Source organism: Sinocyclocheilus grahami, unplaced genomic scaffold, assembly GCF_001515645.1.
Source record: "Sinocyclocheilus grahami isolate Dianchi unplaced genomic scaffold, SAMN03320097.WGS_v1.1 scaffold293.1, whole genome shotgun sequence".
NCBI classification, from domain to species: domain Eukaryota; kingdom Metazoa; phylum Chordata; class Actinopteri; order Cypriniformes; family Cyprinidae; genus Sinocyclocheilus; species Sinocyclocheilus grahami.
The window spans coordinates 775,838-802,628 of NW_015505472.1; the positions used below are offsets into that span (position 1 = coordinate 775,838).

General features: G+C 37.3%; 1 protein-coding gene across 10 annotated transcripts in view; it reads left to right on the forward strand.

Moving 5' to 3' along the window:
* Positions 1 to 3,586: 3,586 nt before the first annotated feature.
* Positions 3,587 to 26,791, forward strand: part of LOC107600869 (DNA (cytosine-5)-methyltransferase 3A-like) — a 70,313-nt gene continuing 47,108 nt past the window's right edge. For 7 of the 10 annotated variants that reach the window (XM_016292841.1, XM_016292844.1, XM_016292849.1 and 4 more), the window contains exons 1-3: positions 3,587 to 3,792; positions 5,613 to 5,704; positions 11,597 to 11,701. In XM_016292841.1, coding sequence (XP_016148327.1) covers positions 5,627 to 5,704; positions 11,597 to 11,701 — 183 coding nt within the window. In that variant the 5' untranslated portion in view covers positions 3,587 to 3,792; positions 5,613 to 5,626. Of the gene's footprint in view, positions 3,793 to 5,517; positions 5,705 to 11,596; positions 11,702 to 26,791 lie in introns of all 10 variants that reach the window. The other 3 variants (XM_016292842.1, XM_016292847.1, XM_016292850.1) reach the window with 3 other exon arrangements.

The following is a 26,791-nucleotide window of genomic DNA, read 5'->3' on the forward strand; positions in this document are numbered from 1 at the left end:
CTAGATGTACTGTATAAAGTGCTGTATAATATAAAATAAAATATTCTGCACATGTGCAAGTCAGCCCTTAGATAGGAGTTTTAGTATGTGACTTAGTCGGAATGCAGTCATTATTTACCTGTGATCTTTGGGAAAAAAAATATTGTTCTGCCTTTAAAAATTGTGCCAAACTGTTTGCCAACCTGTAGTGTGTCCTTTAGGTATTTGTTCTGTGTATTTGTGTGTGTTAAAACCACAATTTATTGATTATGAATTTACTGAAGCAGTCTACAGAGAGGGTAACTAATGACGGGGTGCCTTAAATGGTTGAAACACAATACAGTTTAAGTGGAAGGAACCCTGCTTGTAATCAATTTCAAGCATCATTGCGAATTTATATGTTACAGATGGGCCGCCAATGGAGGACCTCCTATGTCATCAAAGTTAGACGAAACAATATTTCAAGAACGAAATCCGCACCATCAGGTTTTCATTTCTTTGGCAACTCGTGATTTTATTGTGTTTAAAAACCCAAACTGTCAGCTGAAGCTACAAACACTGTTTAATTATTTCATTTGATGGCTTTGCTACTGTATACAATCATTGATTGCAATGGTTTATGTTCATAATTGTGTTTATGTCACCCCTATGTCTTTTTGTATACTATTAAAGGGTAAAATATATGAAAAAAAAACTTCAAAGGACAATGAGTGTTTGTGTGTGTGCCCACAGAGTAATATATGAGAGTAATATCACAGCTCCATTAGGATTAAGTTCAGATCTGTCGTCAAGGGGGTCCTGTGATGAGGGGCCACCCATAAAATTAAAATGTGAATTTAAGCAGCGGCTCTGATTGAGTTACACAAATCAGCGTATGAGTTATTTACCATTATGCCACAGACAACCATGAAAAATACCTTTCCTAACTCCTTAATCTCATGTCATTCCTAGTCCATAGGATTTACTTTAGTGCAACACAGAAGTAAAAATTTGGCAGAATCGCTTGTGTGCAAAAACGATACAATTAAAGCACTTTTTTAGTTTTTTGGGAGTTTTCGGGAAAACATAAGACAGCTTAAAGGGACAGTTCACGTCATCATTTACTCACTCTCAAGTTGTTCCAAACCTGGATGAATTTCTTTCTTCTGTTGAACAGAAAAGAAGATATTTTGAAGAATGTTTTAACCAAACAGTTGATGGTAGCCATTGACTTCCATATTATGGAAAAATGCCGTTAGTTTTGTGTTCAACAAAAGAAAGAAATTCATGCACTCAACTTGATAGTGAGTAAATGATGACAGAATTCTCATTTTTAGGTGAACTATCCCTTTAAGCTGTATGCTATTTAGAGTGCTATCCAATTATATAACTATTATCCAGTACAGTTGAGTTTGCACATTTACTGAACATCCTGAAATTTCAGTTCAATAAAAGACCTTATAAATCACTTTTAAGGCAAGTCTATGCACTTGGCCACCATCTTTGTAACGCCCCCAGGCAGCTATTTCCAGTTATGCAAGTACAGCTGCTACTTCTATAAATTGTGTTTCTTTAGCTCAAATAAATCAAAACCAAATCGTTTTCAGGCCTATTATTTATTATTTAAGGTGATGCACGGAGCCCCACAATTCATTAATTCATTCCTACGATTTATTAATTAGTTCCCTTATCTTAAGTAAAACATGGCCACGTTGTACTAATTTGTTCCCCCAATTTATTAATCCGTGCCCTTGTTTCAGTTAAATGAAGTTCAAAGTTTAACTAAATTAAAACGAGGGGACACATTGGTACTGCCTACTGTGTAGGAACAAGGAGCGAGGAGACGTGGGAGAATTCACAAAACAGACTTTATTCACACACATAGCACAGGAACCTAAGGACGATTTAAGACAGGATGCAGGACTCAGGAAAACACAGGGCTTAAATTCAGGAACTAAATGGGGAACACCTGGAAACAATGAACATAATCAAACATGGGAGAAACTGGGTCATGGGGAGCACATGGGGAGCAAAACACAAGACACGGACCACAGGGGCAGTCCAAAGGCGTGACATAAATTAAGTTGTAGAAATTAATTATTAATTCATGTCCATAATATCCTTTTTTTCTGCATGTTATTCTGGGGCTCCAAAGTGATGCCTTCAGTTCGTCTATAAAAAACCCAACTGTGGACATATAAAAAAAGCCAACCACATTCTGTTGATGTATAAACATATGTGACAGTAGCCCCCCAAAAGTCACAATGAATTGGAAGTGACTGCCATGACATCATTACTGTAATGACAACCGTAATTACCAAGATGACAACACGTGACATTCTACTGCATTCTATAGGTGCATTCACGCTATGTCATAATTACCGTAATTGCGAGATACCAACTTTGAAAAAGCATTTACGTCCTCGTAGAACTCGTAATTACATCTTGTAAACTGGAAATTTTCTAAGAGCTACGACTTGTACCATGTGACCACTGACCGCCTCAGATTAATTTAGCTGCTATCTTTAGGTGTTTATAGTGTTGCCATAGTCAAAGAATGTGAACAGCTCCGATTAGAACATCTCATGTTGTCATCTCAGAATTATCGGAATTATGACATGAACATGGTGGGACATGATTGGATGTTGACATGTGGGCATTGCTTTAAAAAATGAAGGCAGATTTGCAGGGGCAGGGTTTAAATAAGCGGCTAAATGATTGAAGATGTCCTGCCTAACGTACATATCCAGGGAAGAGACTGTCACATTCACTGGAAGGTCCAGTTACGACAATCTGATTCAAATTTAAATAAATAAATAAAAAACATACAAATATAAATAGTTCACAAGATCTACAACATGCATTTAGAAAATAGATTGAGTGATTTTTCATATCATGCTGACTTTAAGGAAGACTTGGATCGAGCTGGATGCCTCTCTGACAAGCAAACCCATATGTTGATTTCACGCAGCTGCCATGTTGAAATCGAAAGCGAGGCTCTGGTGGGAAGAAACCTGGAAGTAACAGTCTCTGTCTGTGTGATTTCATCTAATCATGGTCATGCAGAGCCCCAAAAACAGTTAGACCTGTTATAAGACACAAGATAGCAGAAAATGGTCATATTAAAAAACATTACAGATTTCATTCATAATTCCTATTATATCTATCCAATTTGCAACCAACTAATCTAATTATATTTAATTTTGAGTCTGAGACTAGCGCACAGTATGTAAACACTGTAAATTATATAAGAATTATGTAACGCTAAGAAATGACATCAAGCAGTGAATATACAGTATATTACAATATCTTTGTTTAGCTAATGTAAGTACCATCACATTATTCATTCAGATAATGTGAATCACATAATTAAAGTGTTTTTGATAGCTGCATCTACTTGGAATAGTTTGTGTAACTTGCAAAGATATCCTTAGCTCACTAGCTAATGTTAATTTGCTTACCTGAAAATTAGGTCTACGTCTCTTATTTTTACAATCCATTCCTGACCTGATTTTGACTCACTCGGAAAGAGGTTAAATGATGAAGCTTCCCCGCTATGCAGCACAACACTTCCGGGTTTCTTCTCGCGGAAGCCTCGCTTTCGATTTCAACATGGCGGCTGCGCAGCCGTATACCCGTACACGACTGTCTTTAGGACCCGCGCGGAGCTACACTCGGAGCGCTGGCCTCTGCAGTCAGCGTGAGCGGAGCATCCGGAGGAGAGCTGGCCGGCTGGGGAGGTGGTGGAGGACGGGGAGAGCGAAGCAGAAGGAGGATCCGGGAGTCAGCGAAAACAAAAAAAAAAAGGGTCAGACCTGGAACTTGGCGAAGCGGGTAATTAACACTGCGATCCACTTGCCTAGAACCTTTAGCCGCCATCGAAATAAGTCTCCGCCATGGGGCGGGCCTTTTTTCGGGGCGATACGGAGGGGGTCGGCTCGATGTGGCCAGTGGTTTTTCCTGCTCTTACAGATGTGCGACTAAATACACCGCGATATGCGCTTGAACTTGACGACCGTTCGTCTGTAGCTCCTCGCAACAATGACTGTGTTTAAAAACCTAACGAGCTGCCTACCTAGACAGCATTTTTGATAATTATTCTGTTCCGCACGCGCTTATGGTGCCCCCAAAATGCCAAAAGACACGCTTAAGATGTCCCAAAGTGCTGTCTAGGTAGGCAGCTCACATAGGGTTTGAGAGGGTCTCATTTCAAGCCGCCGTGGCCTGTTGGAAATTACTGTCATTTATAACGGCCGAATAACCCGAGTAGGCGGATGATTAAAATAGCTTTTTATGCAATTATAGATTATGATAGACACGTGATCAATTAAGACCTAGTGATTGGGTACCTGTGACACATCTCACCGGCGTTTGAATGTTAATGATTCCATTACCTTTGTATTCATTTACTGTGGAGACCAGAGTTTACTAAAATACCGTAGTTACAGTTATTGTTACTACTGTATAATAACGATAAATTAATATGGGAAATAATGAAAATAGCAATATCAAGTTACCTTATTTGAGTCACTATAATGCATCTGTGGGTTATGGGCAGAAACTACTGTATGGTTACTACTGTGATTTATTAATTAATTAATTTTTCTGGGATAAGAGTTAGGAATAGTTCACCCAAAATTAAAATACTGTCATTTATTCACCCTCATGTCATTCACAAGCCAGTGACACTATAGTGATCACCAGTGATAATAGATTCCTAATATGGCATAGTTGAATAAATATGTATACGTGATTGAGATTTCAGAGTCAACAATTACATTTTATTTTTTTTGGTTCACATAGAAAGTTATCAAATGACTTTGGATATAGCGCATTCAGATGACTTTTATGATGCTTCTTGTCATTTTTGGAGCTTCACAGCCCCCTGGTCACTATTTACTTTCATTGTCTGGAAAAGAGCGGCATGGGCATTCTGCTAAACCTCTTTTTTTTTCACTGGAAGAAAGGAAGTTGTATGAGTTTATAATGACATTACAGTAAGTAAAGAATTCAGAACGCAGAGTATTCATTTTTTTTGGTGAACTATTCCTTTAACGATAGACTCGCCTAATTTATTGACCTCTAAATCTAATTTCATGGGACTTTGGTGTCCTACTTGTAGAGAAAGCACAGTGAGGCACACAAACATGGGAGTGAAGAATAAAATGTACAGATCCCTTTAAAACTGCTCTGAAGAAGAAAATAGGAAATACCATAAAGCAAAGAGTTCATATTTCACCCCAGAGAAGGGTTTTCATTTTGAGTCAACTCAACCATATATTATTTTCTGGCGTATTAGACTGAAACATTAAGTGTAATTAAGGTTGATTTCTCATGCACAACCTGAATGTGATGTCTTATTCCCAATTATCTGCATACACATCAACGTTTTACTCACTTATCAGACATTAAGAAGTCTGTTTGGCAATATAAGTTTGAAAGCACCTCATCTTACTTATATGAGGGCAACTTTTTATTGTGAAATGAGTGTATCATTCTGATCTTCTGAATGTTGTATTCGAGTGCTGTTTCTTCTGATTATTGTGTTCCTTTCCACAGGGGATCCTAAAGAAGGAGGGTCATCATTTTGTTTCCCTTTTTTGTTCTCTTATTTTTGTTTTGATCTTTTTCGACTTTTGCATTGTATTCAACAGTCACTCATTTGGCGATGCCGTCCAGCACAGTTTCCACCGCCGCCGCATTCAAGAGCTCCGACATCAACTGTGACACGAATGGAAATCAAATGGTAAGAGGTTAATGAGTCCCTGGACATTTTTATGTTTGGCCTGCTGTGTACTGAAATAAGGCTAGTTACCACATCTGTCTCTGAAGTGTCTTGTGTTTCGAAAAGCCTTACGCTAACTTTACATGTGCCAAAACTAGAATTTTGTAAAAATTTTGTTGGATTTTGTTGTTGCAATAATTTGAAAAGTGGTGGTGACATGTTATAAATCTTCATCCAGCATGGAATCCTTAAACTAATATTAATGATTCTGGCATATTTAATATTAACTAGCATAAAGGTGCAGTCACGCCATGTCGGAATTACCGTGATTATGAGATTCTGACTTGTAAAAAGTCCATCACATCCTCGTAGAACTCGTAGAATTTTCTGAGCTCTTCCAACTTGTACCACCTGACAGCTGCAACGTCATGTAGAAACACTCAAAATGTCTGTTTAATAATATCATATAATATTCTATTTAATTATAATCCTATCATTGCGTATTGTTGATTTCTTAATAATGCAAGAATACTAAGAATATTCTGAAAATAAACGAAAGCCGTACAATACAGTTTAATGTAGCTATTATTCAAAGATGAATAATTATCTAATGTTGCGCAAAATAAAGTAAACATTTATAAATTTGAGTAACGACCGTTACTTGATGTATTTGGTTTTTTCTGTTGATTACTCAGATTAAACAGATACATTTTGGCAATAGTATTGTTGCCATAATTCTGAGGATGTGAACAGCTCAGACTAGAACGTCCTAGTAATTACAGTAATTATGACGTGACGTGGTAACTCGGTATAATATTCGGCCAGTAGGAGCAACTGATTAATAGTACTTTTTACTCATTATGCGTTCATTTGTTCATAAATTTTGTCTGCCGATGGAGTCAGTTGGCAGCTGCTCCAGCTTGGTTTCAAAGGGGTCATATGATGTTGCTAAAAAAACATTATTTTGTGTATTTGGTGTAATGAAATGTGTTTATACAGTTTAAGGTAAAAAAACACATTATTTTCCACATACTGTACATTATTGTTTCTCCTCTATGCCCCGCCTTTCTGAAACGCGTCGATTTTTACAAAGCTCATCGGTCTGAAAAGCGAGGTGTGCTCTGATTGGCCAGCTATGCAGTGCGTTGTGATTGGCCGAATACCTCAAGCGTGTGACGGAAATGTTACGCCCCTTAACATACTGTGATGCCGTGTCCCGGCGCAACGAGACAAAACCAATAAAACCCATTACAAACGAGGCATTTGTTGCATCCAGTGGGGACATAATTACTGATTATAATTACTTATACTGTCTTTTTATGCGTTGCGTTGCATCGCGCCACGTAAACATATAACCATGTCTGCATTTGTGATTGGAGAAACGACAAAACAACAAGCGCTACTCTACACTGCTCAAAACTCACGTTTGAATAGTAAGTGGCAAATCCTTTAAATATGAAATCATACTTACAGGCTGTGAGTCAGTATTATTTGTCAGTATCATAGACTGTATAGGGTCAACATGCGCGCCGAAGGGGAAACGGGAACTGAATTCACCGGAACACCGGCATTGTAGGCTACTCTCCCAGGAAACAGTCCTCGTCCTCCGTACAATGCGTTGCACACATCTGAATATTTGGGTTGAACTGTTCTGGAACAGTGTTGTAAATACAACTTAACCACTGATTTCTAGTCGTGTCCTCTTTTGGAAGACCAAACAAAGTAGTTTCGCTTTCACAACGAAACACACAGCGTCTCTACGACATGGCGGCGGCGGTGGCAGCAACAATAAAGTTACACCTTCTTTCTTTACGTGAACATTTGGGCGGCGTTATGCAAATCTTCCCACATTGTGACGTAGACATGTGGGGGCGTGTTAGAACGAGGCGTTTTAGGAGGGCATGGACGAGTCTTAACTTTTATAAAGAATATCTCTTTGGGTTTGAGACTTTAGTCTTTGCAACTTTAGGGATCTTATCTATTCACGAACAGCTTGTAACACTCCAAAGAGAAAGGAAAACTTGAAATCGCATCATATGACCCCTTTAAATAGTCTTAAATGACAATATAGAATGTGGTTCCCTATACAAGATAGATTACTTGTTAAAATGTTTGTTTTCCAGAAGAACGCATATTCATTCATTTTCTTGCACAATTTCTTTTTATGCATTTCCATTTTCCAGATGTCTGACACGTTTCGTGTCAAGATTAAAGGGATAGTTCACTGAAAAATTTAAATTCTGTCATCATTTACTCACCCTCATGAAGAACCAAACAGTTTTGGTGACTTCCATTGTATGAACAAAAATAAAAACATATCGCTGAAAACATCTTTTATGTTTCAAAGAATAGCATTTTTGGGTGAACTGTCCCTTTAAGTCTCTCCTCAAATCTATCAGTACAGTATTTCATTCAGTATATCATTATAATTTGTCATGATTCAATTCCACGGCAGTGACTTGCGGGGCTATCAGGTGTCAGCGTAGAGGCTCCGGTGAACATAATTAGTAAACATAAGTGAATTGTTATCAGAGATAGTGCCTGCTCTGTTTCGTACGAGTGTTTAGTGACGTGGGTGTTGGCTTGTGTTGGAGAGGCTGCCGTTTGCCTGATTTACAGGGGAATTCATTCTTCCCTGCCCCTGCACCCGTGGACCCGCGCTACGCTCGCAGTCCTGTTGCCTGGCAACAGTTCTTGCCTTAAATAACCGGCTGCCGACAGAAATAGAGCAAAGATGTAGACAGTGTTACTGAGTTCACACAAGGCAATGTCGATTTCTGTGCACACCCTTTGTTTGTGTTTGTTTGACCACTCTGTTTGTTTATTTGTATCGTAATGAGAACATTGTGTGAGGCTAGCAGGGTTTATTAGTCATAAAATATGTGGAAAGACCTTCACAGGAATAGAGTTCATGCGAATTTGCCAGAATTCAGATTATAAATAAATAGATAAATAATAAAATAAATAAATATGCATCACATTTTAAATATAAATATATTTGAATATATTTACATGAAGAAAATTATGACATTACATTTACATTTGAGTTTAATTGTGCATTTTTAGGCATCTTTGTCTTATCTTAGTACTTGAGGTGCTATTTGTACTCTGCTTATTTAGCTTCATATCAGCTTCGTTATGTGTTAATAATAAGAAATTCCAGTGCTGTCCCGCCATCTTTCAGCCATGCTGGACTTCTCAGTAGTCATGGCAGACAGGGACAGCATCCTCATTAGCATTCTGATTTAGAGCCGGTGGTTTCATTCAGCCCAGCCCTGAAGCTGCAGCTACATTAGGATCATCTTTTCTCTCCCGTCCACCCTAGGGTGCTTGGCTGGACGAAGAGTGGCTATTGTTGAGGAGGGAAGACACGGTTGTCTTAAACAAAGAGAAAGTGAATGAGGGGAGAGAATGAACCACTGAATGTCTTTGTAACTGTGTCAGGAAAGAGCCCAGAGAGTTCAGGATCTCTCCACGGCTGTATCACCCCACACTTTATCTCGGCTAAAAGGACGATGCCATTCAAACACTGGCTTTTCTCATTATCTAAGTAACCTTGACGTGAAAGATGTAGAATGATATTAAAAATCCTGTTCAACTAATTTAGGTCTTGGTGTCTACTGCAATATTTTGGTGTGGTTAAGTTACTGTAAAAATTAAGGATGAACCGATATTAAAATTCTGTCCAATGCTGATAAGCTGATAATTATTTATGTTATGGCTTATAAAATGGCCAATATTAAACTCTACTATTTTGTCTACATGCATTTAAAAAAAAATAAATACTATAGGGACACACAATATAGTGGTACCATTATCAGTTATCGGCCGATATAAAAAATTTTAAATATATATTTTTAAAATTGATCTGTATCAATTTTTGCATATCTACAGTTTGTGGGGTTGGTGAGAGGTTTTTGAAAGTCTTTTACGCTCGCCAAGGCTAGATTTATTTGATCAAAAATACAGTGAAGACAATAATATTGTGAAATTTCACATTCGCATTACAACATTATAATTTACAGTATGAAAAATGGATATTAATTTTGAGATTAACATTACATATACCAGTGTTATTGAATTATTAATGTTTTTAAAGATTACATTTAAGTGAGCATTGGATGATGATAATCTAAATGTAAAAATAGAGAAATGAGAAGGCACAAATACACTATTGTTCTAAAGACGATTTTTCAGATTAAAAAAAAAAATTAATTAATACCTTTATTTAAAATAAATGCTGTTCTTTTGAACCTTCTAGAATACTGAATTTTTTTTATCATGGTTTCCACAAAATATTAAGCAGCACAATTTTTTTTTTTTTTTACATGGATAATAATAAGAAATGTTTCTTGAGCAATTTCTGAAGGATCATGTGACACTAAAGACTGAAGTAATGGCTGCTGTAATTTCAGCTTTACCATCACAGGAAAAAATTACAATGGAAAACATTTTAAATTGTCATAATATTTCACAATATTATTGTCTTTACAGTATTTTTGATAAAATAAATGCAGCCTTGGCAAGCGTAAAAGACTTTCAAAAACCACTTGCCAACCAACCCCACAAACTTTTGAACAGGAATGTAAATATCCAAAAATTGATACAGATAAATAAAAAAAATCTTAATATCGGCTGATAACTGATATGGTACCACTATATTGTGTGTCTCTAGTAAAAAAAACAAACAAAAAAAAATTATATATATATATATACACTACTGGCCAAAAGTTTGGGATCAGAACGATTTTTAATGTTTTTTACAGGAGTTTCTTATGCTCATCAAGGCTCATTTATTTGATCAAAAATACAAGTGTAATATATTATACAAAAGTCTATTATTGTGAAATATTATTATGATGTAAAATAACGTTTTTCTATTTTAATATACATTAAAATCTCATTTATTCCTGTGATGCGAAGTTGAATTTTTAGCATCATTACACCAGTCTTCAGTGTCACATGATCCTTCAGAAATCATTCTTATATGCTTATTTATTATCAGTGCTGGAAGCAGTTGTGCTGCTTAATATTTTTTTGGAACCTGTGATACATTTTTCAGGATTCTTTGATGAATAAAAAGTTAAAAAGAAGAGCATTTATTTAAAATATAAATATTTTCTAACAATATACACTACAGTTCAAAAGTTTGGGGTCAGTAAATTTTTATTCTTTCTTTTTTTTTAAAGAAATTAAAACCTTTATTCAGCAAGGATGTGTTAAATTGTTTAGAAGTGATAGCAAAGATTTATATTGTTAGAAAAGATTTATATTTTGAATAAATGCTGTTCTTTTCAACTTTTTATTCATCAAATAATCCTGAAAAACTATTGCAGTTTCCCAAAAAATATTTGGCAGCACAACTGTTGCCAACATTGATAATTCTAATAATAAATCAGCATATTAGAATGATTTCTTAAGGATCATGCAACACTTTATACTGGAGTAATGGCTGATGGAAATTCAGCTTTGCATCACAGAAATAAATTATATTTTAAAGGATATTAACATAGAAACCATTATTTTATATTGTAATAACATTTTGCAAGATTACAGTTTTTTTCTGTATTTTTGATCAAATAAAGGCAGCCTTGATGAGCATAAAAGACTTCTTTAAAAAACATTACAAGTCTTACTGATTCCAAACTTTTAACCGGTAGTGTGTGTATATATATATCAGTAGAATTAAAATTAAATTGCTGCAGTTTTCTTAAGTGTATTCGGAAAAAGGTTTGGAATGAAACATAATGTGACACATGAAAATTACAATATTACAAAAATTAATTAAAAATACATTTTTTAATATTATCTATTGAACTCAAAATGGCCAAGTGCCCAAGAGCTTGAATATGAGCCAGTAAGGGCTCTGGTTAAGCAATAATAGTTAATTAATGTGCATTTCTGTCTGTTTAGAATGAGAGCTCTAGAATGGACACCGTGATTATTGATGAGATGCCTTCGCTCTGCACTCCTGTCCGCAAGGTTGGACGGCCTGGCCGCAAACGCAAGAACCTCCCTGTGAGTATCCTAGAGACTGAGCTCTCAACACTCAACCAAACCACAAAACACCCAACTTCCCTTGGGATTCGGTTTAATTTCGTTTATCCACCAGGCACTAGTCTTGGCAGTGGTAGGGAATGGGTAAACAGGCAAACATGTGGTTGCTGGTAATGACACAGGGGCACCAGCATTTTTTTGTAATTGATCAAACTTGTGATTTGCACCTGGTGGACCACCAAACAGACAAAGAATCCTATATACTTGAAGGAGAGACCTTAGCCATATTTTGAAGGTGATCTCTTGACTTGAGCCTAGCAAAACCCTAGCAACCCCAATGCAAAGAAACTAAAAACCCCACATGGGTGCGTTTCCCAAAAGAAAATATTGTCGCAAGTTCTGTCGTTATAAATAGAGTTCAATGAAACTTGCGACCCTGGTCAGCTAATGATGCTTTTGGGAAACACACCCCGAACAGCTTAGCAACCCCTTGGCGACCACCCCTAGTTTCGTGTTGATGAGTTTGGAGTGGGCAGCAATTTTGGCCATGATTTTACCATCTGAGACTTAAAATCTCATTTATTCCTGTGATGCGAAGTTGAATTTTTAGCATCATTACACCAGTCTTCAGTGTCACATGATCCTTCAGAAATCATTCTTATATGCTTATTTATTATCAGTGCTGGAAGCAGTTGTGCTGCTTAATATTTTTTTGGAACCTGTGATACATTTTTCAGGATTCTTTGATGAATAAAAAGTTAAAAAGAAGAGCATTTATTTAAAATATAAATATTTTCTAACAATATACACTACAGTTCAAAAGTTTGGGGTCAGTAAATTTTTATTCTTTCTTTTTTTTTAAAGAAATTAAAACCTTTATTCAGCAAGGATGTGTTAAATTGTTTAGAAGTGATAGCAAAGATTTATATTGTTAGAAAAGATTTATATTTTGAATAAATGCTGTTCTTTTCAACTTTTTATTCATCAAATAATCCTGAAAAACTATTGCAGTTTCCCAAAAAATATTTGGCAGCACAACTGTTGCCAACATTGATAATTCTAATAATAAATCAGCATATTAGAATGATTTCTTAAGGATCATGCAACACTTTATACTGGAGTAATGGCTGATGGAAATTCAGCTTTGCATCACAGAAATAAATTATATTTTAAAGGATATTAACATAGAAACCATTATTTTATATTGTAATAACATTTTGCAAGATTACAGTTTTTTTCTGTATTTTTGATCAAATAAAGGCAGCCTTGATGAGCATAAAAGACTTCTTTAAAAAACATTACAAGTCTTACTGATTCCAAACTTTTAACCGGTAGTGTGTGTATATATATATCAGTAGAATTAAAATTAAATTGCTGCAGTTTTCTTAAGTGTATTCGGAAAAAGGTTTGGAATGAAACATAATGTGACACATGAAAATTACAATATTACAAAAATTAATTAAAAATACATTTTTTAATATTATCTATTGAACTCAAAATGGCCAAGTGCCCAAGAGCTTGAATATGAGCCAGTAAGGGCTCTGGTTAAGCAATAATAGTTAATTAATGTGCATTTCTGTCTGTTTAGAATGAGAGCTCTAGAATGGACACCGTGATTATTGATGAGATGCCTTCGCTCTGCACTCCTGTCCGCAAGGTTGGACGGCCTGGCCGCAAACGCAAGAACCTCCCTGTGAGTATCCTAGAGACTGAGCTCTCAACACTCAACCAAACCACAAAACACCCAACTTCCCTTGGGATTCGGTTTAATTTCGTTTATCCACCAGGCACTAGTCTTGGCAGTGGTAGGGAATGGGTAAACAGGCAAACATGTGGTTGCTGGTAATGACACAGGGGCACCAGCATTTTTTTGTAATTGATCAAACTTGTGATTTGCACCTGGTGGACCACCAAACAGACAAAGAATCCTATATACTTGAAGGAGAGACCTTAGCCATATTTTGAAGGTGATCTCTTGACTTGAGCCTAGCAAAACCCTAGCAACCCCAATGCAAAGAAACTAAAAACCCCACATGGGTGCGTTTCCCAAAAGAAAATATTGTCGCAAGTTCTGTCGTTATAAATAGAGTTCAATGAAACTTGCGACCCTGGTCAGCTAATGATGCTTTTGGGAAACACACCCCGAACAGCTTAGCAACCCCTTGGCGACCACCCCTAGTTTCGTGTTGATGAGTTTGGAGTGGGCAGCAATTTTGGCCATGATTTTACCATCTGAGACAAATTTCTGGGATCATAAAGGATTTCTGTTGTCGTAGGTTAAAATCGTGAGTCTTGGATTGCCTAGTGTGACATGTTTATTGACTGTGAATTAATTTTTGTGGTGAATCTTAGCCTCCAATAAAGGTCTGGCAGTGTCAGCAAGTGCCTTTGTCATTTCTGGAGAATATCCGCTGAACGCAAGTACGCTATTTTGTGTCAGCCGCGATTGATTTGAACGAAAACAGCGCATCCGTGCAGCACGGCTGACACAGAAGAGCGTATGCTGCTTGCGTTCAGCGGATATTCTCCAAAATAGCGCTACGGTGATGCAGAGAGACACAGAGGAGAAGAATTGTTGAATAAAGTTGTGGTTACACTTTACTTGAAGGGGTGTGCATAAGACTGACATGACACCTTCATAATCAAGACATGACACAGTATTTGGTGTAATGAAATGTGTTTATGCGGTTTAAGGTTAAAAAACCACATTCTTTTCCACATACTGTACATTATTGTTTCTCTATGCCCCGCCTTTCTGAAATGTGTCGATTTTTACAAAGCTCATCGGTCTGAAAAAGCGAGGTGTGCTGTGATTGGCCATCTATCCAGTGCGTTGTGATTGGCTGAATACCTCAAGCGTGAGACGGAAATGTTACGCCCCTTGCCATATTGTGATGATGCCCTGCCATGCCGGAGCGATGATTCAAAAACATGAAAACCCATTATAAACGAGGCATTCGTTGCATCCAGTGGGGACATAATTATGGATTATAATGACTTATACTGTCTTTTTACGCGTTGCGTTGCATCGCGCCACATAAACATAAAACCATGTCTGCATTTGTGATCGGAGAAATGACAAACAACAAGCACTACTCTACACTGCCCAAAAAACTTGCTTTAAATATATAAAATATAAAAACTCTTTAAATATAAAAGACGTACTTGCAGTCTTTGAGTCAGAACAGCCGGCATTGTAGTCTACTCTTCCAGGAAACAGTCCTCCATAAAATGTGCTGCACACATCCGAATATTTGGGTTGAAGTGTTCTGGAACAGTGTTGTAAATACAACTTAACCACTGATTTCTAGTCGTGTCCATTTTTGGAAGGCCAAACAAAGTAGTTTCGCTTTCACAACCAAACAGCGTCACACACACCGCGGCCTACAGTGAGCAGAGGCCGGGGGCTAGCGTGAGGAACGGCGTGAGGGTTAGAGTGAGCAGAGGCGGGGGGGCGTGAGGACAGCAGAGGCCGGGGGATAAAGTGAGGAACGGTGGGAGGGTTAGAGTGAGCAGAGGCGCGGGCTTGAGAACGGCGCGGCCGGCGATTTCGACGAAGGAGCATGTGACGACTCCGGGCTGGACTCCACTTTGTCCACGGTGAAAGCCGATCTGGTGATCCACAGCGCAAAGTTGTAGTATTTCCTCAGCAACCAGCACGGATCAGCTCCAGGCATGATGAAGCAGATATTGTCCTCTTTTGGAAGTCCAAACAAAGTAGTTTTGCTTTCACAACGAAGCACACAGCGTCTTTACGACATTGCGGCGGAAACAACAAAACTACAGCGAGAATAAAAGTTACGCCTTCTTTCTTTGCGTGAACATTTGGGCGGTGTTATGCAAATCTTCCCACAGAACGACGTAGGTATGTTGGGGCATGTTAGATGAGCCATTTTAGGTAGGCGTGGTTGACTCTTAACTTTTATAAAGAATATCTCTTTGTTTGAGACTTTAGTCTTTGCAACTTTACAGATCTTCTTTATGCACCAAGAGCTTGTAACACTCCAAAGAGAAAGGAAAACTTGAAATCGCAACATATGACCCCTTTAAATTGTGTTCCGAAGACGAACAAAGCTTTTACGGGTTTGGAATGACATGGGGGTAAGTGAATAATGACAAAATTTTCATTTTGGGGTGGAGTATCCCTTTAAGCTTGAGTCTTAGACCTTTTTAATGATGTATAGTTTATCAAGTTAATTACATTGTTTTGCAATAAAACTAGCAGTAACTTTGAACTAATGTAAACTAGTGATCGACCAATATTGATTTTTTTATAACCAATTATTTGCATGTTTATGTGCCTGATAACCGATATGCAGAACCGATATTTATTTACTGTTATAAAGTAAATAAATGACTGAGTGAAGTAAGAACATACATCACTTTGGTTTTTCCTCTTTTCAGTCATCTTTTTTTTTTAAAGTGTTGAAAATTAGCAGTCTTTCATGTTAAATTTAATCTTCATATTACAACAATAAAAAACATTTTATTTATAAAAAGCATTAACAGCAACAACACTAATATTAAAAATAAGCAAAATAAATGTAGAATGTCTGATGCTTTCAAATGGAGAAAATAAATAAAGGACAGGAGTCGTATCAACTTCATTTTAAACTACAGTTTTAATATGTTTATAAGCTGTTCAATAGCTACAATAGCTAGAATAATTCGCTGGATAATGTTAATTCACTGAATAATATTCTCTGGAATATAACAAACAAAACATTGTATTTTATTGCATTTCTCAACTGGAATGTTATATCAGAATTATTAATAATGTTTTTGTCCTTCTAGATTATAAAATGCCTGCTGACAGCGCGGTTTATCTATGCAGTTACACAAAACTATACGCAAACTGCGATCGCTCACAGAGATAATAAATAATTAATTTTCATAGAGTTGTATTTATTTAGATGTTTATTAGCGAAATAATGGTTATAGTAAATGTTAATACAATTTAGGGTGTTTTAAACAAGTGAATCTTGTTAAAAGTTACATGCGGTGGCCGTGCTGGAGCATTTCCTAAGAATCAACCACATCAGCCCGGTGAGTGAACAGCAATATGAAAGCGGCTTCACGAGACTAATGATGAGCAAATATACAACAGAGAGAGAATTAAATTCAGCGCTTTTATTTCCAACATGCGCTCATTCATGGCTCTATTATTTAACTCATGCAAAGTTACGTCTTAAGAGAGGATCTTGACGGATTATCTTACATGACTCCGTGAGTTGGTCTCTATTTCTTCGAGCCAAGCTGCATAAACTACATATTAGGCATTTATGTAATGCATCTAATTTGTGCATAAATGGCTGTTATGTTAACAACCATGCCATTGTTGTTGTCTCATCTCCCCTCAGACATGCTGCAATGGCGATCCTGCGCGCAATTCTCATTTTATCGTGAATCCGATATTACAAAACCGATATCCGATTATGTTAAAATGCGTAAATATCGGGAAAATATCGGTAAATCGATATATCGGTTGATCTCTAATAATGTAAACAAAGAACGCTTCTGTGCGCTGGCGTCCTCCCACAGGTTAACAGATTTTAAGCAAACACGGTTAATATGTTTAACATATTTAGTTAACAAAACGAAACAATACACATTTTAATGCTATAAAAGTGTGCACATTCAGAGAAATAAACAGCAGATGTTCATGTTAGCAAGTTAGCAACTTCTTTAACTTGAGCAAATGCTGTTAATACACATAGTTAATAAAACGAAACTAGAGGTCGACCGATATGGGTTTTTCACTGGCCGATATGTGTGGCCGATTTTCTTTTTTTCCCTTCATCTCATAAAAGTGAGTTTGAGTAAATGATTATTGCAGGGTACAGATAGTAATAGTAGTATAGCCTAATTCAGAGTAATAATACATGGCTCAAAACTTAAGCACCTTCTCAAAACAGTTCTGAAGCATGCTTTATGTTAATGTTTGCTGACAAACACCAGTGCTTCCCACATACTTGCAAATGCAAATTCATTCTCTGCCAGTAAGAGGCACTGTTGGAGCGGGAGATATAGCGGTTTCCCCGGTAACGGCTGTAATCAAATAAGTGCTGCGCTCACAAACACTAATTTATCAGGCGTTACAGGAAAGACGAAATGAAAATGACATCGAAGCTTTTCTGAATACGGTCGGTTCTTTTCAAAGATACATTCATATAAAAACACCAGTGCTGCATTTTAATTTTGAAACGTGCAGTGCTCAGTTTATTCAACGAAGTAATAACTCAATGTATGGGAAACACTGGACACTGCTAATTCAAATGGCCAAGAGATAACAAAAATAAAAGAGTTCACACATATTACACAGCCCGCTGCTCATAACTGCTTAGAGTGCACTGGCCGCAAGCGATGACATCGTGGGTGCTATTGTCGGACCTACACATACATTTCATGAGGAAAGTTAATGTGCACGTTATAATCAGCCCAGAAGTTTCATCTGAATTGCGTGTGTTTCTACTTTCACATGCAATTGACTTGTTGCACTTATGAATATGATAACTTTCCGGCATTCTAGTAGGGTAAAACGTAATTACGCTTTCAAAACGGTCTGTTTTGCCCTGCCATCATTAGCTGAAGCTGTGTGTGAACAAGAATCGGCTGCAGAGTGTGAGTTGCTCCATCTCTCACGCAGCCAGAGAGAGATTCTCCGGCATTCCGCAACAACGCTTAGCTGCCCGCATAAGCTGCCTGCCTATAAATCGGCCTAATTTGCAGCACAATCATTCGATGCCGATTAATTAAAAAATGCCAAAAATTGGCCGATCAATCGACTGGCCGATCAATTGGTCAACCTCTAAACGAAACCATGCATGTTATAACGCTATTGAATAAAAGGAAATGATCCACCCGCATGCCTCTACTCAAAGACGGTGCCTTGATCAGTTGTGATCTGCATCTACGGCCAATGACGCAACTTCCAGGGAGGCATGTCCAGGACTGTTGTACAAGCCCCAGTCCCTTGACTTCACGCCCATGTCAAAACAATGCCAGAAAGTGAAACGTGCAGAAACGTGAAGCACAAAGGGAAAACGGTATTGCAAGCTCACACTTGACTGAAACGCAAAATAAAAACAGCCTTGCAAATAAATTAGTAGCTATGGCCATGGACAATATGTGTTGCAAAATCATTGCTGTTGCTCGGTTTCATTTTCTTTTGCAATAATTTATGTTTTGTTTGCATTTGTTTGTTCACATTTATTTTTTCTTTATAGTTTCATTTTCGTTTGCAAAACTTTCTTTTGTAATACTTCAGTTCTTTTGCAAATATATGTGGCATTGAGTTGACTCCATAGTCTTGGCTACAACTTATTGTATATTCTGTCACGAAACACTGAACATGTCGCATATTCTGCTTTCTCTAACACGAGTACAGAATGACGCATCTGGTGCTTTTTGTACGGTGTACAACCAGCTTTGTCAATGCTGAATTGTGGCTGAATGTCTTGGCTACACTGTAAAAAAAAATCCGTAAAATTTACGGTAAAAAAACGGCAGCTGTGGTTGCCGGAATTTTACCGTAAAAAAATATGGTAGCAACATTTTAGGTTTTACCATTTTAACTTAAATTTACAGTGACATACCGTAATTTCATTAACTGACATAATGTTAATATACCAATCTATTGAAGTACTGAAATCTGTTTTGTACCTTTGTAATACACTGATGACCACCAAATGCAGGTGGTGATAAGAAAGTCACATGATGAACCAAAGCCCATCACAAGCAGCTTTTAAATAATAACGTATATAGAAGGTGCATAGTATCATTCACACAAACACTAAACACCATCATGGTAACACACATGAAACTGAAATAATGCAATAAACATTAATTTAACAACATTAGGTGTAACACAAAACCCTAATATACAAAACTGATAAGAAAAAAATCTAAGAAGAATCATAGTTATTTCAACAAAAAAACATAACATTTGAAATGTAACGCAGGGAATTCTGGGAATGTCAATTTACGGTTATTCACTGTAAATTATACGGTCTTTTTCACTTCCAAAAACGGTGTACTACCGTAAAATTACATGTAATGTCCAATACAGTTTTTCACCGTATATAGTAGGGGAATTTACCGTTAACCATTTAACAGGTTTTTACTGTAGCATTTTTACAGTCTTTTACCGTTAAATTCACAGTAATTTTTTACAGTGTACAATTTATTGTACAGTGTGGCACAAAACACTAAACACATCACATCTGAAGTGAACTTTAACCTGTATGGTGATTAGATTCCCAGTTTTGGACTGGCATCTCGAACTTGAGTGCTGGTGCTTTTCGGAAAGTGTGAGACCGACTTTGTCAGTGCTGAATTGTGGCTTCATGTCTTAGTTACAATATATCGTACAGTGTGGTATGAAGCACTGAACACATTACAACCGCTTTGTCTGTGTCTTTTAGATCACATTATACAAACGTTTATACATTCGAGAAGTCGTACAGTGTATAACGAGCTTAAGTGTTTGTGTTATTGGTTGTTTTGCACCTGCCTGATAAACAGCGCAGGACCATTGTTAGGGAGGGGTATGTTGTTAATTGAGATATGTTGTCCTCGGTCATGGGACCCCACTAAGGTCCTCTATAGATTAGTTTACTCACTGAGCCCTAGAGAGAAGTCATACAACCTTTGCCCTGGGCCCAGTAAATTTTAAGGTGTGAATATAGGGAGTAAGTCAGTTCTTTTCCACGTCCAGTCCTTGGTAAATGTCCCCCTTTCTCTGGAGCCAGTATTCCTGTTTTTTGAAAATAATCTGCGCTCTTACATAATTAATACAGAGAGGGCATGTCAGGGCACGTGGATGTTCGGTTACCCCACATCCTCTCCTGTCTTCCCCTGAGGACTTTCTGATTGTATTATCCTCCTATCCCATTCCTTCAACAGGTAATTGCAGTCCTGCAAGGAGAGCGATGTCTTACTCTGTGAAATGTAAGCCATGTGAAGACAGATAGAATAATGTTAGAGTCATCTCTCGTAGAGGTGTTGACTGCTGATGTGGAGGACTTTGTTAGTACTCTGTGTTTGACTGCCTCGCTGAAACGTCTTGGAATTGTGAAGCCGCCTGGGGAAGATGAGACTCTAAGTGACGTATCAAGAGTGATGAACGGAACTTTGAAATTTGGGTTTATTTTTCATCTTGAACAATAATAGCATTGTTTTCCACAGTGCTATTTTTAGACACGGAAGTTGGACTTACAAACAGCCCTCCTCCATTCTTATTTCCAAACTTTTGTGCAGCAGATACACATGGGGGGGATTTGTTTCTAGGTCATAAGGAAGGTGCTAATATCAAAGAATAACATAATGTTTTGATCACTGGACTGCAGCCAACGCCATTGCTTCATGGTTTTCCAGGCATTTCTGTCGTCTATTGGACTTAAGGGCTAGATTTTTATATTTTTTGAAGACAACATGCATTTTTCATGTAAAACGTGCCATTGCAACTCTTGGGTGAGGTGGGTGGTTGGTTGCCAGGGCATTGTTCACCTAAAAACGAAAATTCTGTCATCATTTACTTGCTCTTATGGTGTTCCAAACCTGTATGACTTTCTATCCTTTGTGGAACATAAAAGAAGACATTTTAAAAAAAGGCATTTTTTTTCCCATCCATACAGTGGAAATCAGTGGGCACCAAAACTGTTTAGTTACCAACATTCTACAAAATGTCTTCTTTTATATTCCACAGAATGAAATAAGGTTATGCAGGTTTGTGTAAATGATGACAGATTTTTCATTTTTGAGTGAATTGTCCTTTTAATGCTTACCAAGGCCCCAGAATGAAAAATAAAATATGTGACAAAAATGTCAAAACATGCGACAAAACATTGTGTACATCTTAGAGGTCTTCTCGGGTCCTAAAATCTGTACCCGACCCGAATCACTTCTTACCCGAACCTGACGTGCATAAATAATTTTTTTTAAAGAAAAATCCGACCCGAGACAGACCCAGTGAAATTAGACCCGAGTCCGACCCGACCTGACGGCATTTATTTTTTTAACCTGACTGGACCCGAACGTAAACGGCATTGACGTGTGTACAGCCTGCAGCCTTGCAATCAGTCAGGAAAAATCCCGGTGTCCTGCTGCCTGATTTGGCCGCTTCTCCATTACTTTGATTTATTTAACATTTATTCAATTTATTATTAGGCTACTTTATATTAGTGCCTGTCTGATGGATACAAGTTATTTCTGAGCTTGGCTTTCAATTGTGACCAGTGGATTTGAAAAATAAACGTGATAGTTTGATAAAAAAATAAATCGATAGCCTAATAATTAATGGATTCGCTAGTGTTATCTGCAACCTGATCTGCGGCGAAAGGCTTCTGCACACAAAAAAGAAAAGTTCTGCATGAACACGCAGCATAATGAAGCAAGTTTTCCTGATGGACCTCATATCTACAAGATGATTTCTGTGTGCGAGGTTACAAATGTATGCTCCTTTTCTATGTGTGTTTCTCACTTAATGCGAAAGTGAAAGTAACCTACACATTTGGGATAGTTTAAAAGAATTCGGGTCTAATCGGTCCATTTGGTTTATTTTAAATTACCCGAGACCCGAGGCCGCTAAAACTGAACCCGACCCGTGTCCGAGGTACTCGTCAAAGTTTTGGACCCGAATCCGCTCGGGTCTCGGGTTTTCGGATCCAAGTGGACCCGTGAAGACATCTAGTACATCTATGTATGGCTTGTTAGTAGGCCTGTGTATCACCAGCAAAGTCATGATACGATGTGTATCATGATACAGAGGCCACAATACGATACGTATAACGATACAGGACTGCACTGAATTTCACCTCAGCAGAATTTAGTAAAACAGCTGTTTATTAAACACGGCATACTATTGTGCCATTTCTTATCAACTAAATAGCTTAATCGCTCAAGAGCTACATTATCTTTCTCAACAAGGAGCTGGTAACATCATTGTTTCTAAAGGAATTAAAGCCACAGCTTCACTGTTAATAGAGAAACGCGGCAAAACGGTGATCATTCATACATACACAGCCTCTCTCTCTCTCTCTCTCTCTCTCTCTCTCTCTCATTAATGAACACTTGATGAATTACACTTTTCTGAGAATAGAATATTAAAGTGGAGTTTGCTAAACTGCAAGCTTACCGGTGTTTTCAGAAAGCAAGCACGTTTATCCACAGTGGAGAGAGAGTGCGTACACATGTTTGCCAGGTTGACAAAGATAAGTAGCACACTTAGCAGATATTTCCGTATTGCGCAAGTGGGAAGCTCTGTTTTGGGGTTTACGTCTCTTTATACCAGGCAACTCAGTTGTGTTCCTCTGCGGCCAGATTAAGCTTTGTTGTAGCCTATATATTATGCTCTATTCATTGTTTATTAGAAACCTTGCACTTTTCTACTAAATTTTAAACTTTGTTCTTGTATTAAAATTAAGTGCGGTCCACTGCTGCACAAGTGCCACAATATCGATACAGGGCCAGCTGTATCGATACTTGTATCGTCAAATCTCTGTGATATTTCTGGTTGTTTGTTATTATACAACGTGTCATTAAAGATACATATTCACAACATATTACTGCTGTGGTCAGTAATATGGTATTCTAAAAAAAACCTTTAAGTATTCTAGCCCTTAAGTATTTTAAATTATTTTTTTCACCAGAGGGCACTCCATCCCTGATTACTGCCACTCCATCAAGGACTTCATTCCCCATAATCCTCTGCCTGGTCTCATTAGCACTCATTGTTTGCACCTGTGTCTCATTAGCATTGTTAGCTCAGCCTATATAAGCCTGGTTCTCTCTGTCATTCACTGCTAAGTCTTGCTAGTGTCTGTACTGCATTTCTAAGCCTAGTATGCTGTTTCCCCCGTGTCTTGGTTTCTGGTCTTGTTATTATGCCTGTACTCTGGATTACTCTTTTGCCTCAGCGCTTAACTCGGTCGTTGTTTTGGTTTGTCTTATTGTGTATGATCTTGCCTGTTCTTTGACTATGATTGTGGATTACCCCTTCATTAAAACTGCATTTGGACCCCCAATCTTCGTGCCTACATGTAGTTCATGACAGTGACGTATTGAAACCATAATGAACACACATTTATTTATGTATTTTTCCCAAACAGACGAAATACAAAACATTTATGGTTAGGATCACTAGAGAGCAACATCAAATTGGCACAAATTTACACTAAATATTTCATGACAAGAAATGATGTGCTGCATCATCATCTCAGATGTTCTCAATGAATCATTTTATCCAGTTCACAAAACCACTGCTGACAAATCAGACTGATTTGTTTCCAGTGTTGGGAGTAACGCATTACAAAAGTAATAATATTACAGTAGTATATTACGTTTTGCTGTAACACAGTAATATAACGCATTACTAATAACATTTTGGTAATATTATTACTCGTTACAATCTCAGTAACGCAAGTTACAACAACACATTTTAACTCTAAATTAAGTGTTGAATTTACCAACACCGCAAAACAGCACCAGAGAAAAAATTCTGCGGGTAAACTAGTTTGTCTATCTTCTGTTGCTGGAATTAAATGGTTGAGACGACTGCAGAGACGGATTCTACATTTGTGAGATGGACACACTCCTGTTATTTTCAGTTTATCGGAGAAAAAGATAAGAATGCTTAGCAATATGTGCGACACCAAACTCTCAACATGGAGAAATAGCAAAAAATAGTAAAACCTGGAAACACCTGGACTGGTGCCACTAACACTAAACTATCGGAGAGAGCTGCAGGGTCAGAGAAGAGAAAAAAGGCGGCGGACGAGCGCAGACAAGCAACAAAAATTTAGTTGAACTAAAAATAACAAAATCTGTTTTTATTAAATCATAGTCTATATGTAAAATGAATGAATATGCGAAATATTTGACTTAAATAGCCTAATTAACAGATTAACAAACGAAAGGAAAAGACTGAGAAATATGATGCTGAGTTTGGTTCATTGGCTATTTGTGTGGCGCGGCGCTCTACGAAAGTCCACGGAAAGGAAACCGAGATGACAGAAATAAAAGTAAACACATTGCAGTTTCGAATGACCTGTATGACCAAAAATGAGGAGTATTTTTTTGTTGTTTGTTTCCGCTGTTCGATCGCGCCGGCGCCTCACGCACACACAGCATTGCAAACATTGCAGCCTATTCATTATCAGAATAAAATACAGTCAACCAAACATATAGATACACTGGTTAATTTAAATAGTGCGTAGGCCTACTGCGTAGTAGCTACAATCGGTGCCGTTCAGCCTGAGCTCGGGCCAAAGACACATTTGCTCATGTGACGAGGATGATTTTTAAGTGCGTTATAAGCCTGGTTTACATAATAAATAATAGTTTAGCATTCAAATACATCGCAAATATGAACACATTTAATTGGATTAATGGCGAATGAGAGAGGTAGGCTGCGCAACAACGCTGTTTGCTTTTAGTTTCGCATTGAATTAGCCTCCAGGATTTTTTTGTTGGGGGTGCTAAGGGGGGGCTTAACAGCTCAGAGGGGGTGCTAAAAAACGAATTAAATTGAGTGAAAATAATGAACGCCTATAAGCTTCAGCATACAAATTCAGCCACCTTGTGTTTTTTATATACAGCAGCTTCGAAAAAGGCATATTTTAGATTTTTTTTTCTGTGGTATAAACTTCTCATATGCCACTGTTATTAGTGATATAACTTTAATGCCAACTGCCAAATATGACAATCGCAAATTAATACAATTTATGAATGCACATAGAAAAGAGAGAAAGTTTTTTTTTTTTTTTATAATTCTTTACACATATCTATTTAGTCATTTTTTCTGACCATCAAGTGTCAGTCACTCTCAATGCCAACTGGCAGGAAAACATGGTAAATTCTAACCATTTTTTACAATAGATAAAGTGCCGACAAAACTATTTCCACACAGTGGAATTGTGTGGAAATTGACATTTCTAAGAAAGTAGAGACCTAGAATCCAGCATTTGTGGGCGGCACAGTGCTGTAACCCTGCTTTTAGTCAAGTTTTCCAGAGTCACCCAGAGTCTTGCTATGACAAGTTAGATCATCAAAAGTATGCCGTTGAACAATTTGACTGTTTTAAATCTTCTGTCATCATCAAGACATAAGACAGCGACACAAACACTCCTGATTAAGAACGAGCACGAGAATGAACAATCCAGCAGCTGTTTGGGAGATTATGTGTGTCCTCTCACTAGAGTAGAGTAACGGTTGTATTGTGTCAGACGACTGTTCGATTTTTCTTTCATGAGAATGGCTTTGACATCCTGAGGCAGCGAGGCGAAGTGGCAGCTGCTCCTCTAAAGAGAAATGCCACTGTCATATTGGCGGTTCAACTCTCTGCGGGCTCGAAGTCTGTTTTTCTCAGTATCCCCAGTCTGGCTTCCTGCACAAATGCTAAACAGGTGGTTGGATTCAATGAGTGATATATGTTAAGGGTTAAAGATGAATCACTTTGTGTATAGGATGTATAGTCATACAGCACAGGGCCTTTGTGTAGTTGAGGTGGCTTGATGGCATTTTTATTCTTCTACACACTACCATTCAAAAAAACTTTCTTTTAAGAAATTAAAAGTTTTATTCAAGGATGCAGTAAATTGATCAAAAGAGACTTTAAAGACATGTATACTATAAAAGAGTTCTATTTCAAACAAATGTTCTTTTGAACTTCACAGAATCCTGTATTTTGGTTTCCACAAAAATATTAAGCAGCACAACTGTTTTCAGCATTGATGATATTAAGAAATATTTCTGAAGTATCACTGAAGACTGGAGTATTGCTGAAAATTCGCAGAAAAAAAAAGATTCAAAAATATATTAGATATAACTATTTTAAGATGTAATATATTAGGAACAAAATAGATATTAAAATATATTAGAATAAAACAGAAAACAGTTATTTTGATTTTGAAAAGTTTGAAAGTTATTTGATAGTTTTTTTGTGAGGAACAGAACCAATTTAAGTCCTTACTGGCTTTATCTGTTGTTACCATATCGTTAAGGTTGTCAAGAGCAATTTCAATTTTATGAGCAAATATATATATATATATATATGTGTGTGTGTGTGTGTGAGTGTGTGTGTCTGTGTGTGTGTGTGTGTGTGTGTGTGTTTTC